General features: G+C 54.2%; 1 protein-coding gene across 6 annotated transcripts in view; it reads left to right on the top strand.

Annotated features, from left to right (window-relative positions):
- The window catches only part of ZC3H4 (zinc finger CCCH-type containing 4), a 42,304-nt gene that overhangs the window by 15,994 nt on the left and 7,690 nt on the right, over positions 1-18,620 (top strand). For all 6 annotated transcript variants that reach the window (XM_027618763.2, XM_027618758.2, XM_027618757.2 and 3 more), the window contains 11 exons: positions 1,039-1,258; positions 1,539-1,649; positions 4,313-4,535; positions 6,087-6,238; positions 7,085-7,181; positions 7,298-7,437; positions 8,003-8,110; positions 9,584-9,695; positions 10,296-10,405; positions 17,209-17,573; positions 17,776-18,119. In XM_027618763.2, the coding sequence (XP_027474564.1) occupies positions 1,039-1,258; positions 1,539-1,649; positions 4,313-4,535; positions 6,087-6,238; positions 7,085-7,181; positions 7,298-7,437; positions 8,003-8,110; positions 9,584-9,695; positions 10,296-10,405; positions 17,209-17,573; positions 17,776-18,119 (1,982 nt within the window). The remainder of the gene's footprint in view (positions 1-1,038; positions 1,259-1,538; positions 1,650-4,312; positions 4,536-6,086; positions 6,239-7,084; positions 7,182-7,297; positions 7,438-8,002; positions 8,111-9,583; positions 9,696-10,295; positions 10,406-17,208; positions 17,574-17,775; positions 18,120-18,620) is intronic.

Genomic DNA, 18,620 nt, shown 5'->3' with positions numbered 1-18,620 from the left:
TGTCCTGTTGGCAGTGTCTGGAGAGTGCTGTTGTTTTTTAGTACTAGGGATGGGGGTGACATGGGCGAGGTAACAAAGTCAGGAAACCTGTAAGATGGGGAGCCAGAAGGGATCCTTGGGGTCAGAGCAGTGGGGTGGGGGGGACCCCTTCTGTGGGCACTCACAGCTGTTAGGAGAGGACCTCAGGAGGGGTCTGGGGCCTGGGACCCTTTCCTTGCCCCTTCCCCTTCTCCAGCTGCTCGGTTGTCCCCCAACTCCCCAACCCAGAGCTGTGCAGCCAAGGGTGTGGGTCAGACCTCAAAACCAGAGCTTATCCCTAGCACTTCTTTATGGGGCTTTGGTAAAAGACAGCATCCTTAGGTGCGGTCCAGTCCTGACCGTGGGTTGGGCCGGAGTCTGGGGGTCACCCCGGGTTCAGAGCCGCAGCCCTGTCTCCACTGTCCACAGCCACCACCCTCAGCTCACAGGACTCCTCCGTAGGGCTTGGGGCCGTGCCAGTGACCTCAGGCCGCTGTGCATCACTGCAGTCAGGGACGGACCGTGTTCCCCGAGACAAGCAGCCTCTGTGGCCAAGTAAGCTGTGGAAATGCTCTAACACGGGGTTGTACAGGTTTCTTGATGGTAAGACTTCTGGAACTTCTGTTAGAGCATTAAGCACCGTGAAGCCCCAGGATGGGACTTTCCTCACCTCATTTGACCACAGAACCTTGTCACTCTTCTTCTTAGAACCCTCGTCCTTTGGAGCACTTTGCTATGTCGTGGCTAAGAGTCGTCCCGCTCTCAGTGGCAGTACCTTTAAAATCCAGTGGTGTCAGGCCCCCACCCGCTGCCCCCAGCCGGGTTACATGAAAGCAAGTGCAGTCCTTTTGGGGGGAGGGTGCGGGGTGGGACGAGAGGCAGCGGCCCCCACATTGTCCCGAGGAAGGCCTCCCTCACGGCGGTGGCGCTCCCTGGTCCTGTCGGCCGTGGCCGGCCCAGAGCCCGCGGACGTCCCCTCTCACGCCCTGGGTTCATCCTGGCTCTGGGGTTGGTTTATAGGGAAGATGGTGAGTTGGAAGAAGGTGAACTGGAAGACGATGGGGCCGAGGAGACCCAGGACGCCTCTGGAGGGCCCGAGAGGAGCCGGAAGGAAAAGGGGGAGAAGCACCACAGCGACTCGGAGGAGGAGAAGTCTCACAGGAGACTGAAGCGGAAGCGGAAGAAAGAGCGGGAAAAGGAGAAGAGGCGGTCGAAGAAGAGGAGGAAGTCCAAGCACAAGGTAGGTCCGGGGGGCCCACTGGGCCGGCCGAGCTTGTCTCGTAGGCCAGAGGGCACTCTTAGTACTGCTGTCTCTTTCTGCCCCAGATTGGATAAAGAGCTTTTTTTTCTCCTTAAAGAGTCAGTAGCTCACGCTCTACTGCCACCAGATGCCCCTAGGTGAGGTGTTTCTCATAGCGCTCAGAGCCCTTCCGGCACGTTCCGGCAGTGTCCGTCCCCGGGCCGAGTCAGCCGGCCGGCCAGCCCACAGCAGTCACTGAGTGCCCCCCCTGTCACTGCAGCGCCATGCGTCTTCCAGCGATGACTTCTCCGACTTCTCCGAGGACTCGGATTTCAGTCCCAGTGAGAAGGGGCACCGCAAGTACCGGGAGTACAGCCCCCCGTATGCGCCGGTGAGTGCTGCTGCTTGAGGGCCCCTTCCGCGGGGCTGGGGGTGGGGGCTGGGCCTGGCTTTGCTGGGTGCTGAGCGCTGTTGCACAGCACTTGACGGTTTTAAGCCTGCAAGATGAGATGCTATTTTCATCCCCGTTGTACAGGTGAGGAGACAGATCTGGGGAAAGCAGCCAGGTCGCAGCCCTGTAGTGCAGGAGCAGGGCGTTCGGGCCCAGTCAGTGGCCCATCTCCATTGGCCGCGCTCTTAAGAGTCTATTTCCCGTGGCCTGGGCAGGACTCAGTGTGTCCCCGCCCCCAAGAGAGCTGCTGATTAACCCTGTTACAGCTGACTGCCGCTGTTCAGAAATGACCTTCCGTGGAAAATCGGCTAGAGAACGAAGTGGTTTTACAGGAGTGAGTTACCTCAAATGCTGTGGGTTCAGAAGTCAAATGTTTATCCTATCATAACACTGAGCTTAGACATGCATTTATATTTGTTTGGTGTGTATGCTCTTCTTCCCCCAACCCCCGGCAAAACCTGTAAGAAGAAAAATCAACGTAGATTTTCAAGTTTTGATGAAAAATGCTTAAAAGCTCTAAAAAGTATCCTAAGTATCCCGTGACTCCGTATCATCCATCCTAATGGTTAAATTACTGTTTGATATTACAGTTGATGTTGATGTGCTAACAGGGGTTCGGACTTAAACCTGACCCTGACAAGGAATGCAGGGTACACCACGCCTTTGATTGATAACTAGGGGTTGAGGCTTTTTTTTTTTTTTTAAGATTTTATTTATTTGACAGCGAGAGCAGGAACACAAGCAGGGAGAGTGGGAGAGGGAGAAGCAGGCCTCCGGCTGAGCAGGGAGCCCGATGCGGGGCTCGATCCCAGGACCCTGGGATCATGACCTGAGCCGAAGGGAGACGCTTAACGACTGAGCCACCCAGGCGCCCCAAGGTTTTTGTTTTTGTTTTTTAAGATTTTATTTTTAAGTCCTCTCTACATCCAACGTGGGGCTCGAACTCCTAACCCCGAGATCAAGAGTCTCATGCGCCGACTGAGACAGCCAGGTGTCCCTGGGGTTGAGGCATTTTCAGATCTGCTAACATAGTCCCGAGTGTCTATATATCTATGTTTTGTATTTTTGTATTTTTTCATGTTTTCGTAATAAGTGTGGATTTTTAGAAATTAATGGGTTCTTTTAGAGCAGTTTTAGTTGTTTATTTTATTTTTTCCAACTTGAGAGAGAGTGGCGGGGAGAGGGAGATGAGTCCCTCATGCAGACTCCCTGCTGAACATGGAGCCGGATGCGGGGCTCTATCCCACGACCCTGAGACCATGACCTGAGTTGAAACTTAAGGGTCACATGCTTAACCAACTGAGCTACTTAAGCATCCCAAGAGCAGTTTTAGGTTTATAGAACATTGAGCAGACAGTTCAATTCCCTACCCACCCCACCCAGTTTTTGCTATAACACTGTATGTTAGTGTGGTACGTTTGTTGTAATTGATGAGCCAATCTTGATGTGTTATGAATTGGGGTCTGTGATTTACATGAAGGTTTTCCCTCTGTGTTTTAGTTTTTTGGCTTTTGATAAAGGCTTAATGTTACACATTCATAATATATTATCATATAAAAGAGTTTCAATTCCCTAAAAATCTTCTATGCTTTATTTCCCCTCTCTTCCCTGAGCCTTTAGCAACCAGCAGCCTTTTTCTGTCTCTGTAGTTTTGGATTTTCCAGAATGTCAGATAGTTGGACTCTTAACAGCATTTAATTTTTTCAGACCAGTTTCTTTTACTTAACAGTATGTGTTTGTGGTTTCCCCATGTCTTTTCATAGCCCCATGGCTCATTGGCTTGTTTCTTTTGACTGCCGAATAATACTCCATTGTCTGGATGGACCACAGTTTATCAGTTTACCTACTGAAGGCCGTCTTGGTGCCTTCCCCGTGTGTGTGTGTCTAACTTCATCCAGTATCTCTTGACATTTTGGAAAGCATCCTCCAAAATGGCTTTCTGGTTTTGTTGCCAAGTAGGTCATTAATTGAATTCTAAGGCCCGAAGAAAATTTTGACAAAGGAGCACCCCTCTTGGAGGGCCTGGCTGGCTCAGTAGGTGGAGCATGCAACTTTTTTTTTTTTTTTAAGATTTTATTTATTTATCAGAGAGCATGAGCAGGGGAGAGGGACGGAGGGAGACGAGAAGCAGACTCCCTGCTGAGCAGGGAGGACGTGGAACTCCATTCCAGGACCCTGAGATCGTGACCTGAGCCAGAGGCAGACGCTTAACTGAGCCACCCAGATGTCCCAGGGCATGCAACTCTTGATCTCAAGGTTAAGTTCAAGCCCCATGTTGGGTGTGGAGATTACTTAAAAAGGCACCCCTGTTGCCTACCAGGCCTCCTCCCCAAATGAGATTGCTGTGTATCCCTGGGAAATACCCCTTTTCTTCCCTCCTCAGCTCTTAGCGCAGGTCTGTGTGTCCAGATTGTCAAGCCGTGGCCCTTTCTGAAGCACAGAAACATCTGGGCCCAGCACCCACTCTCACTCAGGTGGGGACTAGTCCCCCCAAGTGGCTGGTGTCTCGCCCCCTGGGCGACAGAGACAGCCAGACAGATGTGTCAGTTCAGGGGACAACGGGGACCTTGGCGGTTTGGACTCAGGGCCCCTCTCCCCATCAGTCCCACCAGCAGTACCCCCCGTCACACGGCACGGCCCTGCCCAAGAAGGCCTACTCCAAGATGGACAGCAAAGGCTACGGCCTGTATGAGGACTACGAGAACGAGCAGTACGGCGAGTACGAGGGCGACGAGGACGACGACCTGGGGAAGGAGGACTACGACGACTTCACCAAGGAGCTGAACCAGTACCGGCGCGCCAAGGAGGGCAGCAGCCGGGGCCGAGGTGAGGCCTGGCCGCGGGGCCGCGGGGTGTGGGGGCGCACGGCGTGGGCGTGGCTGGGCCCATGCAGCGCGGAGCCGGTGCACCCCCTCGGCCTGGGGCTGCGGAGCCCTGGCGTGGGAGAAGAGACAGGGGTCGTTAGGTGCGGAGAGGAGTCGGCGTCCAGAAGGAGAGGGGGCGGCAGGAACTCAGGGCTGGGGGCGTTGCAGTGAGCCAGCTGGCCAGAGGCTCCAGGGCCCGGCTGAGCTTGGGATGGAGCCAGGCGAGGAGGAGGCGGGGAGAAGCTCGCGTGGCTGAAAGCTGTTTTCTTCATCCACTTCCTGGTCAGCTGTGATGAGAAAGAGGAGAGATGGCTTCTTTGAGATCTAGGCCAGGATAACTGACAGCTGGCTGTCCCGGCCTCCTCCCCCATCCTCCCACCTCCTATCACGCGACAGGGTGGGACTGCCACACCTCTGAACCTTGAACCTGTGGCAGTTAGGAGGCTATGGTGGGGGAGGGCAGAGCCCCAGAGACCCAGCCTGGCCTCTTAGAAAAATCTCCTGCCTGCAACGTTTTGCAGCCCATGAGGGAGGAGGGCTCCCAGGATTTTCTCGCTCGGCCGTTCTTAGCCCTGCCTCAGGCCCAGCTTATTGTTTGGCTGGCTGTTCATTTAGTCTCTCTTGGGCAGTCTTTCCTGGACACCTCCCTGGATAAGCCATGCTCTTTGGGGAGATTCTAGACCAGCGCTGTCCAGTAGAAATCTGATGCAAGCCACCACATAATTTAGAATTTTCTGGTAGTCAAGTTAAACAAGTAAAAGGGGGCGAGAAAAGTAAAAGGAAACGAGATTAATTTTCACAGTATATGTTATCTAATACATTCAAAATCTTATTTTAACACGTTATCCAAACACATACTATTTTATATTCTTTTTTTTTTTTAATGCAGAAAGGTGGTTTAATTAAGCATGGGGACAGGACCTGTGGGCAGAAAGCTGCCTCTTTTTTAAATTTTTTTGAAGATTTTTATTTATTTGACAGAGAAGAGATAGCACAAGCAGGGAGAGCATCGGAGGAAGAGGGAGAAGCAGGCTTCCCGCTGAGCAAGGAGCCCTATGTGGGGCTCGATCCCAAGACCCCGGGATCATGACCTGAGCCGAAGGCAGACGCTTAACGACTGAGCCACCCAGGCGCCTTTTCTTTCTCGTTTTCAACTAAGTGCTGTAAATCCAGTGTGTGGTTCACCCTCACGACATCTCGTAGTCTGGTCATGTTTCACTGGCTCCATAGCCACATGTGGCTGGTGGCTACTGTATTGGACAGTGAGTGCAGCATTCAGTGGACAGGTGCCCCTGTGGCAGTGTAGTAGGTGTGCGTCCAGGGTGCTGAGGCCTGAGGCCCCCATTGAGGGCACGTGGGTGAGGCAAGGGGGCGACGGGACCAGCTGCCTGGAGCTGGTAGGAAGGCTTGAGGAGGAGATGACTGACCTCAGGGGCAGAAAATGGGCTGACTTCTCTCTTGCTGGTGGGATCTGCTCCCACTCGGGGTGCTCACCGTCTGAATCACCCTGCAGGCAGCCGAGGCCGTGGCAGGGGCTACCGGGGTCGAGGCAGCCGCGGAGGGTCTCGAGGCCGAGGCATGGGCAGGGGCAGCCGCGGAAGGGGCAGAGGCTCCGTGGGAGACCACCCGGAGGACGAAGAAGATTTCTATGAAGAGGAGATGGAAGTAAGCTCTCCTCCAGCCCCAGAGGGGAGGGGGAGAGGTGGGCTGGTGGGCGCTCTTGGGAGTGGTATATGAGACTGTGGTGGAAGGAGAGTGTTTCATGGCAGGACTGTGTTTCAACATTCATTTCTTATTTCGGAATAGAGGAAACCTTCATATAGTTCCAAATTGAAAAGGTACCAAAGCTGTGAAAACATCTCCCATTCTTGGAAACAAGTTTCCTGAATGTCTTCTAGGAAAGTTTTAGACCTTTGCAATCAGGTGCTTGTTTATTCACACCCCCTAGCACGCACGTGCGCACACACACACACACCTTCCACATTCATTGTCGTGTCCCAGCCCGAGACCTTTCCATGCCAGCACACAGTGAGCCTGCCCTTTGTTAGAGCCGCACAGCTGTCCATTGTGTAGGAGGCCCCCTGTCGGATTTACACACACACACACACACACACACACACAGAGCTTCCACATTCATCGGATTTACACACACACACACACACACACACACCTTCCACATTCATTGTTGTGTCCCAGCCCGAGACCTTTCCATGCCAGCACACAGTGAGCCTGCCCTTTGTTAGAGCCGCACAGCTGTCCATTGTGTAGGAGGCCCCCTGTCGGATTTGCCCCAGGAATTGGGAGTTGTGGGAGTGAAGACCATCAGGGAGAGGATTAGAACCACCCCACTCCTGCTTTGGCTGTGGTCTGTGAAGAGGGGGCACAGGCGGGTGGCTGTGTCTCCTTTTGACCTGCAGAAACAAAAAGGCATGTCGGGGCAGAGAGTAGTGTTAGGGACGGTGTTAATTGTTCCCCGTATGCGATCTGCCTTCTCTCCTTCTGGAATCCCAGTATGGAGAAAGTGAGGAGCCAATGGGAGATGAGGACTATGACGAATATTCCAAGGAGCTGAACCAGTACCGCCGGTCCAAGGATGGCCGAGGACGAGGTGGGCAGGGGGCCCAGGAGGTGATGAATTGCAGGGGGGAATCACTCCTTCCAGCAGCTGCTGGATTTGGGTCCTGGGGAGAAGCAGCAGGTGAATGCCATCTCTCTCCTCTGCAGGGTTAAGTCGAGGCCGTGGCCGGGGTTCCCGAGGTCGAGGGAAAGGGATGGGCCGGGGTCGTGGGCGAGGTGGCAGCCGAGGAGGAATGAACAAGGGCGGAATGAACGATGACGAAGACTTCTATGATGAGGACATGGGCGTGAGTTGACTCTTCATTTGGATCTAATGTTTAGCCAAGGCTTCCTTGGATTTTTTTTTTCCTCGAATGAGCTGGCCTCAGAGGCCAGTCCTGGCCTCCTGCTTCCATCAGCTGTTCTCCATGGGCTGATGAGTACTACTCCTCTCTTACGGGGAGGGGGCTGTGCTGCTGGTGAGACCCTGTTTTTAAAATCACATCTACGTAGCACCTGAGTCTCTGGAGGGGAAGGTTCCAGGTGACCCAGGTAGCCTGGAGAGTTTTATAGGAAGGCACGCATACTGCGTCTAGGAGGTGAATGTGTTCCCGCACCGGTGTGTGGTGCTCTTCAGGTGCCAGCACTCCATACCACGGGGCTCAGACCCCACACAGCCTCGGTGGTGGAGGTAACCTGCTGTTCGCTGCTCCTGTTAGTGAAGACGCTTCTGTCGAGGGAATGCTCGTCCCCGCCAGCCACCTTCTGTTCCGGTCAATCCCTTAGAACCTGTCTCTACCAGTCTGCATCGTTCCCCCCCCACAACCCTTCCTTTTCATCCCCCTTTACGCTCACACTCTGTGTTCCTAACAGGACGGTGGCGGGAGCTACCGGAGGAGTGACCATGACAAGCCCCACCAGCAGTCTGACAAGAAAGGCAAAGTCATCTGCAAATACTTCGTGGAGGGGCGGTGTACGTGGGTAAGGGGCAAGTTAAAGTACCTGGGTGCTGGAGCAGGGCAGCAACCTCACAGAGGATGCTCGGGCCTCTGGGAATGTTCTAGAGACCACACTAACTGGGGGCAGTGGTCAGGTAAGGGTGGAAGTGATTGACTACCAAGAGATGGTTGGGAAGACTCCGGTCTTTTCTCAGACTAAGGAGCCAGAACATGATGACATGTCTGGGTGGTTTTTTGATGTTTTTGTTGGTTTGGGGGGCCAAAATTATCAGCCAGTCCAAATGGCCTCAAATCTATTAAGATTGATACTGATACCAAAGATGTAATATGTCTTGGTTAAGTTATCGAACTTTAATGTTGGAGAGGGAATTATTAAGCTCTCCGTGTAGTAGAGGTGGGAGAATCAGGCCAGCCTTGAATTTCACAGCAGAGTTCAATACCAGAAGCTGGGCTGATGACCACAGAGTTCTGAGGGCATAACCTGGTGGGAGTTCAGCCAGCCAGCTTTTTATTCAAGTACGATGGCAGTGGACGGATTCTGGCACACACATGCCCAGGGAATACTGTACCCGGGTATAGGCCTTAGAAAAAAATACGTATGTGAAACAAACGTATGCACATATAAGATGCTCCTCGTTATAGTCTCAGTTTGTGTTATTTTAAGAAGTTTGTAATACATCGGAAGAAAGATGAGCAGCCGTTCCTGAGAGTAAGGGGAAACAGCTATACAGAACAGTTTCTATATTGATCATCCGGGTTTGTGTCCTGAGTGTGTCTGACTTAGGATGATAGAAAATTGAGTTCCACCAGTGTAAACACTCAGACGTTGTTCCTCTGAAGGAGGTTGGTGCCCTGGTCACTGGCACTCTGGGGAACTTCCTACTTTTAAGAATGTCCGCCGTCTCTGAGCACGTGGCTTTTGTCCTCATGGTTCCATAGTGGCTGCTGTGCCTCTGGGCATCCCATCTAAAGGCTAAGAGGAAGGATGGGTGAAGGGATTTTTTCTCAGGCAGCATTGTCCTCCCTTGGGAACTTTGGCCTACATTTCATTGGCCAGGACTTCCTGGGAGGCTGGGGAATGTACCTCTCCAGCTGGGCACATTCTTCCCAAACAAAATGGAGGCTGTGTTAGGAAGAAAGAAGCATGGGGTTGGATACTGGCCAGTATGCGGCACCTGGTGAAAAATAGAGGGTGAGAGGAGGGAGAAGGGGGAGAGTAAGAGAGAAGTGCTCAGGGGCAGTGCGTGGAGCTTGGAGGAATGGGGTCGTGGGCAGGGGAGGCAGGGACCAAGAGAAGGGAGCTCACAACCTGTCAGAACTTTCCAGTTGGTGGGAAACTATGTCAGTGAGCCCCGCCCTTCCCTGTGGGGTATTCGTTTCTGTCATTGGTCCTCTGTGCTTCAGCCAGGGCAGAGTAGTACCTCCCATTGCAGGTGGGCATCGGGGAGGGCTTACTGGGCCCCACCCCCTTACCTTTTCCTTGCTTCTCTTCCAGGGAGACCACTGTAATTTCAGCCACGACATCGAGCTACCAAAGAAGCGAGAACTGTGCAAGTTTTACATCACCGGGTTCTGTGCCAGAGCAGAGAACTGCCCCTACATGCATGATATCCTTTGGCGCTCATCTCTGATAGGATGCAGGGCTCTCACCTCTTCCCTCCTCCCTGCCGACAGCGGCTGACCTTCGCTGCGTGCGCGCTCTCTGTGCCAGCGCTGGGCCGAGGTTTTGGCGTGTCTCGGTCTCCTTGAACCCTTATGTCTGTCTTGTGGCAGAGCCACTGTCCCTGTCCTGAAGATGAGGAAGCGGAGGAAGTGGACGCACAAACGGCCCGTGATTTCTTTATACAGACTCTCAAGACTAGCTGTACCCCTTGTCTGTTACCTTCTGAGACTTTTCCAGTGGGCTGTCTAATCTTGGGCACATCATTGACCTTTATTATTCCTGCTGAGTGAGGATCTGTAGACAGCAGGCCCCACAGCCAGTGTGGTGGGGCGGGAAGCCCTCCAGGGTAGGAGTCTAGGAGTCTCGAGCACCGGGGTCTCAACTCGGGTCTGCTGCCATCCCACTGTGCAACCCCAAGCCGCGCACTTTACCTCTCTGGGTTTCCACGTCTTCATCACCAAGACAAAGGGGGTTGGATTCTGCCCTGTGGGGGGGAAGGGTTGGGGTCTAGGAGCCGATGCTTTTGCCTTAACATGCCTTGAACGTGATTTTCCCTGTAAGTTGTACCACACGACCGGGAACTGCATTAATGGTGATGACTGCATGTTCTCCCATGACCCCCTGACCGAGGAGACCAGAGAGCTCTTGGATAAGGTAATGTTGGCGGGAACGAGGGGCCACACAGCTGCCTCCAGGGGAGCCAGTGGGCGTGCCTGCCCTTGACCTGGCGTGACCATGTGTCCGCCTGGCTTTTGTGTGGGACCAGACTTCCCACCTGCCTTGATCGGGAGCTGGGCTGTTTTAGGGAGGGAGGAAGGGCTGCATTCTTTTCTGCGGGGAGAATTGAGGTCCTCATGCCTGTATCTTCTCTCCGGCCAGGGGCCAGGGCAGTTCTCACGGGGCGGGGGCGGGGGGTAGGGAGAGGATGCTACATAAAAGGAATGCTGCCTGCAACCAAGGTAGCTATCTTTTAGAGAGCCCATGATGCACAGGGAGGAGGATGAGATTTGGGTGGGTTGTATTTTGATGGAAATGTCAAACGTTTCCTCCCCAGGCTTAAGGATTCTATGACAGGGAGATTGGAGGTTCTCTGGAGGGAGAAATCTCTCCGGTACAATGTGAGGCCTTCCTACCCAGTCGGCTCGAAACTCATCCTGGTATCTGTCGTTCTCCCTGAAGAGTCGTGAGGACTCCGGGGGCTCCCAGTTCTTGTCCTCGGGTTCCTAAAATTACATGCAGGGGAACCGGTGAGAGAGAACACGGGTCCTTCCAGATGAAGGCTTTCTGCCTTCTGGTGCACAGAAGGTTTGAGGCATTGGCCGGTGTTTTGAGAATGGCAAGGATTGAATCTGTGAGTAGCACATGGGGCAGTTTCGGGAGTCCGTCAGTGACTGCCCTGTTTCAGCTGTGGCCCAGGCCACCCTGGGGGTCAGGGGGAAGCACTGCACAGGCAGAGTGAGAAAAGACTTGCTGCTCATTTGCAGTGCAGTGGGAAACATTGTTCTCTTACCAGGCCCTCTGGGGAACTTAGTGCCCGAGGAATAGGATTTCCTATCTAGTAGATCTCTAGAGTCTGGTGATCTGACGGGGTAGAGAGGGGGAAGGTTGTGGCTTCCTTTCTCACATGGAGAGCCGAACAGTAGCTGGCTGAGCACTGCCCCCTGCTGGAGGTTTAGAGTTGGCGTTCTAAACCAGTGCTGTCCAAGTAGGAACACAGCCAAGCCACGTATGTGATTTAAATTTTTTAGTAGCTTCGTTAAAGTAGGAAAAAACCAACGAAATTTAGTTCAAGCAGTGTATGTTATTTAATCTGGTCTGTCCGTGTTCAAAGTATTATTTCAGCAAGTAATAATGAAAAATTAAGACATTTTGTATTATTATTATTACTGTTTTTGTTACTGTGTTTTTGGAATCTGGTGCTAATTTTCTACTTAGAGCCCATATCATTTGGACTGGCTGCAGTTCGAGCGTCAGTAGCCACACGTGGCCAGTGACCACCACCTTGGTCAGCCCAGCTCTAGACGCTCTTGTAAAAACCCAAAGCAAACCAGAATGGCACATTTCAGCTTCCAGTTATAAATGTTTTTAAAGCATCAGTATCCTCCCTGATCTAAAAGCAAGTCTCAGTAGGTGAAAAATGAGTGTTGAACCTGGAAGAAAACCATACCGGAATTGAATCTCGGTGGTCAGAAAGGGAAACGGAGGATACATTCTGAGAAGGACCTAGGTTAACCCTGATGAAGGCATCCGGTCAGCCCTCATGCTGCAGCTTGTCAGCCAGGCCTGGGGCCTGGGGCCTGGGGCTTCGGGGCGGCCCCTGGGTGCAGGCTGTGATGCCACTGACCCCTGGGCCTTGGCCACCCTCTCCCGAAAAGTCTGTCTCTTCTTCCTTCCTTCCTTCCTTCCTTCAGCTCTTTTTTCCCACTTTGCAGAGACATTTCTGTCTGTGCACATGTTGGTTTCCAGCCATCCATTCTAGGTTTGGAAGCGTGTTTGCTTCTCCACCCAGAGTCATCTGTTAGCATTTTGCCCTATTTGCTTTGTTACGTCCTCTCATTTTATTTTACATATGCGTGTGCGTTTTTTTTCCCTTGAACTTTGAGAGTCAGTTGCACACATTTTGGTTCTTTACTCTTAAATCTTCCCTTACACTTTTCTTTTTTATAGTCAGGTTTGTCAAGGTATGGTTTGTATCTAGTAAAATTCTCCGTTTAATGTAAAGTTCTGTGAGTTTGACAGAGTCTTGTAGGCAACATCTAGATGGAGGAAATTCACTCCTCCATCACCCCCAAAACTCTGTGCCCCTATAGAGTCAACGCCTCCCCATTCTCTAGCCTCCGCAAGCACTGACCCGTTTTCTGTCCCTATAGTTTGCATTTTCAAGAATGTTCTGTGAGTAGGTTTATACAGTATATAGCCTTTTTTTTTTAAGGTTTTATTTTTTTATTTGTCTGTCAGAGAGAGAGAAAGTGAGCACAAGCAGAGGGAGCGGCAGGCTCCCCGCTGAGTAAGGAGCCTGATGTGGGGCTCGATCCCAGGACCCTGGGACTATAACCTGAGGCGAAGGCAGACGCTTAACCGTCTGAGCCACCCAGGTGGCCCTACAGTATGTAGCTTTTTAAACATATGTGTGTGTATGTAATCTTCGGAGTCTGAGTTTTTTTACGTGCCATAACTCATTTAGAGCTCACGTTGTTGAGAGCAGTTCATAGCTGTTTGCTGCTGAGTAGTACTCTGTTGTGTGGATGATCTAAGTTTGTCTAGTTACCAGATGAAGAAGATCTGGATTGTTTCCAGTTTAGGGCAGAAACAGGATTTTTAGCCAACTGATACACATGGATTTCTTTAGCCTGATGAGTCTTGGCTCATGTGCCTTTGCGTGTCTGCAGGTGTTGACAGTCCTTTTCTGCTGAGAGGTCGCCTTGGCTTTTGGAAACTTTGGGCATCAGTCAGGATCCGTCCTGGTAGAGGAGGGCCCTGGTTGTCTCATCTGATGAGAGGGAACAGGGAGCGTTTGTCCTCGCGGGTGGAGAGGCCCGGGAACGGATTAACGGGAGGTCTGGAGCAGACATGCCCCTCTCCGAGTCTCTGGGCAAGGGCTGCACAGACAGTTTGGGTTCAGCTTTTCTGGTGGGAATGATGTTTTAATGTGTTTCGCGTGTCACTGTCTTGACCTCAAACGCGGGTCAGTCTCTGCTCTCACAGTGACACCGTGGCCCAAGGTGGGAGGTGGTGGGTAAGGAGGTGAGCTCGGGGAGCTGGTCTGGGTCCTGAGCTGGGGTCTGAGCGAGGGACGAGGCAAGCGAAGTCCTGGGGGTGGGGGCGTGTCCTCCCTCTAGCCAGCAGGCTGTGTGTGCAGAGACTCCTGCCGGGCATGGGCAGGGCCCACGGAGGTCAGAGCTTGGGGGGGGGGGGGGCGCACTCACCGGGCGGCGGCAGCACTTACCGAGAGCAGCCCGTGGGTGAGAGCTCCGGTTGTCCCGTTAATCGTGCGTTTGTTAAGTGCCCAGCGTGTGCTGGCAAACCGCAGCAACCCCATCACCATAGCCTCGCTCCCCAGGGCTGGTGGTCTAAAGGGGAAAGGGACGTTGGCTGAGGTGTTTCCGGCTGGTGGGTGCTACAGAGAAGCCTGGTCACGACAGGCAGGCCTGGTCTCGGAGGCCAGCAGGGGCAGGTGTCAGGAGGCCCCCTGAAGGAAGAGCCCCGTCCCAGGGCAGCAGAGGAGGTCACACTGGTAGGCGGGATGGAGCGGGGCCTTCTGGGTGTGAGGTTGGGAGGCGAAGTGAGTGTGGCCCTTTCAGTGGCCAGAGCTGCCGCCCCCTCCACAGCAGGGGAGGAAGTTGTGGTCAAGGTTGTTCCTGTTTAATGAGGTGTATAACCTTGTTAGGTTTTGCCTTCTACCTGAGGGCATCAAGTTGCTGTTGTTGGAAGGATCTAGTGGTGCAGAGGCGTGGCCGTGTTTGTGATTGATGTTTGCTCTGTCGGTGCTCAGAGAGTGGTGGGAGAGACCAGAGACTACCTGGGGAGGCAAGGGCAGAGTCCCGGCCAGAGGTGGCAGGGCCCAGGATGGAGGGTGAGGTCGTGGAGGGCAGGTGAGGCACTCAGGAGGTCCAGGTAGTAGCTTGGGAACAGTGTGTGGGAGTGGGACCCTGACCCTGGCTTGGGGCTCGGTAAGTAGAGGGGCCATCATTCACAAGACCCCCCTCCCCCTTATGGCCGGTGGTGGAGGGGAAGGCACGTGGACTGAAGCGTGACAGGGCAGAGCGGCTTTGCAGATAGATGGGTCTGGGCGCCTCCACTCAGAGCTGGCAGTAACTGAAGGCTTGAGGGTGGGCGGGTCCTCGGGGCCTGGGAGGGGGAGGCCAAGGCGAGGCAGTGTGCAGAGGAGACCCCTTCCCCGCCTCGAGAAGAACACCAAATAGCAGAGCCAGGCTAGCCAAAGACTTGACTCTTTGTGCCCCCAGGTGCCCCAACCCCCTCACCTCTCCCATCCTCCTCTGTCCTGATATTAAAGAGCGAGCCCTGTTCTCTGGAGTCCAGGGAATGCAGAGGGAGATGCATTTGTTTGTCTTCTTTGCTCGCTGATCCAGCAAATGTGTGGCAGTGCCTAGCTTCTGCCGGGCACTGTCCTGGGCATTGGGGATGCAGTGGTGTGGAGATGAATCCAGTCCCCCGGCAGATCCTGATTACGCACTAGGATTGGGGCGCTGGCGGGAACATGCAGGGAGCCCAGAGGCACTCTGACAGGTTGACTTTCAGAGGCTCCGTGAGGAGGTGACCCCTGACCGGCCCCTAGAGTGAGTGACAGGAAGTAAAAGAGTGAGAGAAGCACGTGCTGAACAAGGGTGTCGGTCCCAGCAGCAGCTGCATGCCCGGGTGAGGAACCGGAAGGGGCCGAGGGGCCAGTTCACTGGGCAGGGAGCGAGCAGAACATGGGGGCAGGGAGGCACACGGGGCCTGCGCCTGCTTGGCTCCCCACTGAGAGCAGTGCTAAAAGACACTGCTGGTTCCGCAGTGTTTCCCACACAGCTCTAGGCATGTGTTAAGTGTGGTTCCAGTTCAGTAGGTGCCTCTGTGCTCCTGGTTCACACTCAGACTGCACCTGGAGTAGCAGGGCTCTAAGGGACAAAGGTTTCCGTTGATCGATTGTCGAAGTATTCTAGCACTCTTGGACCCTGCTGTCCCTGGGTGCAGATACTGTTCCTGACGGTGAGGAGAGAGAAAAGCCGGGAACCACCTGACTCCCTCCTAGAGGCCCTGCTCCCACCACCTGCACTCCCACCATCCCTGGGTGCAGGAGCAGTGGTGTGGTCTTGTCTAGTGCCGAGGCTGAGATGCTAGGGCTGGGACATCTCCAAGCCCCAGGTTAGGATGCACTAAGGTGTCTTTGCTGAGGTCCCTAAGATGACCCAGGCCCAGTTCGATGGCCTGGGACCAAGCGGGTAGCCACCATGGGCAAAAGCTGGAGAAACCAGGCACCGTCTTCCTAGAGTCCTCACCCCATGCAGTCACGAGGGCTGTGCTTAATTCTTCAGGTTGTGACAGCACTTGAGGAATGTCCTCGACTGGGGATGCGTGTTGGAGGCTTGGTCAATGCCCACGGTGGCGCCTCTGCCTGGCATGTACCAAAATTCCAGAATCCCAGAAGGAGATATGGTGTGTGTCAGCAGAAAGCGCATTGTTTGTATAAACAGTTTAGTTCCAGTGAGCACCTCTTATTAGGGAATACTAGGGGGCCCCTCCCCCCGAAATCCAGGTTCCCAGACACCAGCCCCAGACCAAGGTTGCAAGCAGTCCTTCCAAAAAAAGCAGTCAAGACTGCTGTGTTAACTTTTCTGCACGGGATCCTAATTGGTGAGACATTCTGCTTGAATAGTTCATCTGCCCTGTATCCTGCTCCGTGCTGGGCCCCAGGCACGAAATAGTCCTGCCCTTACAGCGTTGACAGCCATTGGGTGAACCAGGAATCAACTGGAACACAGCTACACGTAAAATCTTACAGAGCTCGGGCAGTGCTTTGAAGGGTGTTGATAGTATTCCATCAGTGAACACAGGAGATCAGGACAGTCACACTGAGTTGACCTTTAGTAAGAGATCCCACCATTTAGGGGACACAGAGCCACTGTTAGGAATAGAGGGAAAGACAGACACCCAGGAAGAAAGCTGGTCCCAACTCGGGCGCCGCAGGGGAGGGAGATCAGCTGTCCATGGGCCTGGCACGGGGCTGGGTCCTCAGGGTCGAGGAGTCCCGGGTGCCATGGAAACAACTGAAGCCAAGTGGTGCAGCCCTGTCCTCTCCAGATACCCAGCCCTGCCTGTCAGGCCCTGTGGCTCAGGGTAAGAATTCAGGGTCTGATTACAAGTGTAGTGAGAGGCCCTTACAATCCAAACAGGACAGTGGCATATTAGTGAGCCGGGAAATAGGCAGCAACATGCTACAGGACCTGTAAACCTGGCAAGCATGCTGAGTGAAAGAAGCCAGTCACAAAAGGCCCCACGGCGTGTGCTTCTGCTTGCGTGAACTGTCCAGAACAGGCAGATCATGGAGATGGCAGGCAGATGAGTGGTTGCCAGGGTCTAGGGGAGGGGGAGTGACGGCTAACGGGTATGGGGCCTTCTTTTGGGGTGATGGGAAAGTTCTGGAACTAGGTCCAGGTGGTGGTTGTATAACCTCATGACTGTACTTAATACCATTGAATTGCTTAGAAGGGGGAAGCTATACCTTTTGTGTTACGTGTGTTTTGCTGCAAACAGGAGTGCCCCCCCCCCCCCCCGCCAGAGGGTCACAGAGTGGATGCGGCAGCCGCGTGGGATGATGATTTTTGTGCCAAAGAGGCTTTGTGCTCCTTGACTTTATGCTTGTGTTTTTGGGTTTTCCTCAGAACATTCGTCTCCCCATGTGGGAAGCGCCTTCCCTGACTCCTCCCGGCCCTCTCTCTCTTTGTTCTCACCCGCAGATGTTGGCTGATGATGCAGAAGCGGGCGCCGAGGATGAGAAGGAAGTGGAGGAACTGAAGAAGCAGGGCATCAACCCCCTGCCCAAGCCACCCCCGGGCGTGGGCCTCCTGCCCACCCCTCCTCGGCCCCCCGGGCCCCCGGCCCCGACCTCTCCCAATGGCAGGCCCATGCAGGGCGGCCCCCCGCCCCCACCCCCACCCCCGCCCCCACCCCCTGGGCCCCCCCAGATGCCTATGCCAGTGCACGAGCCACTGTCGCCCCAGCAGCTGCAGCAGCAGCAAGACATGTACAACAAGAAGATCCCCTCCTTGTTTGAGATCGTGGTGCGGCCCACGGGCCAGCTGGCTGAGAAGCTGGGTGTGAGGTGAGTGCCCTGGGCCCCCAGAGTCAGGCTGCTGGAGCGGCTCTGGCCTTAGCCAGGCTCCCCTATGCCAGGGGCCTGTCATTGTGAACCTGGTCTGGAGCCCTCAGGGACCAACCATGTGGACACATCCGTGTCTCCTCAACGGCGTGGCCGCCATTCTTGCTCTGCAGCCCCTCTCATGGGCACCATTTCTTCCTCCTAGGTTCCCTGGACCCGGAGGACCCCCGGGGCCAATGGGCCCTGGGCCCAATATGGGCCCCCCGGGGCCAATGGGGGGCCCAATGCATCCTGACATGCATCCTGACATGCATCCCGACATGCACCCGGACATGCACCCCGACATGCACCCTGACATGCCGATGGGCCCTGGCATGAACCCTGGCCCGCCCATGGGACCCGGTGGCCCCCCAATGATGCCCTATGGTCCTGGAGACTCCCCACATTCTGGAATGATGCCCCCCATCCCGCCATCCCAGAACTTCTATGAAAACTTTTACCAGCAGCAGGAGGGCATGGAGATGGAGCCAGGACTCATTGGGGACGCAGGTACGCAGGCCGGGGTTGGGGGGCTGGGGAGGCCGCTGCGGGTGGCACTGGGGAACGTAGGGAAAACTTGGGTTTTCTCCTCTGTCCAAGTCTTTTCAGAGCATGAATCCAATTCCATCTCTGTCCCGTGAGTGGTTGCACGTTTTCAGTGATGGGGGGGTTCACTACCCTGTTGAGGTTGAAAGGAGTCTCGTGATATCAGTGTAATTTATTTAACGTTTTACACATTTTGCTGGGTGCGCCTGGAATCGGGACCATGGGAAGTCAGAGGGGTGGGTGTAGAGTGGTGTTGGACTCTGAGGCGGAGGCACCCTCTCCAGAGCGGCCTCCTTCCAGACGGTTCTCGGCTTGGAGCTGCCGGTGTAGGCCTTGTGCCTCTGCTTGTTTTGTCCCCACAACCGACCGTCTTCCTTCCTTCTTTTCTTCCTTCCTTACGCAAACAAGAAGGTGTGTTGGTAACGACTCAGACGTGTGCCGGTCACGGTGGTCGGCCGACTGTGC

This window comes from Zalophus californianus, chromosome 17, assembly GCF_009762305.2.
Source record: "Zalophus californianus isolate mZalCal1 chromosome 17, mZalCal1.pri.v2, whole genome shotgun sequence".
Classification (NCBI taxonomy): Eukaryota; Metazoa; Chordata; class Mammalia; order Carnivora; family Otariidae; genus Zalophus; species Zalophus californianus.
Note: the sequence above shows the minus strand (reverse complement) of the source record. Positions and strands in the feature narration are given on the sequence as shown.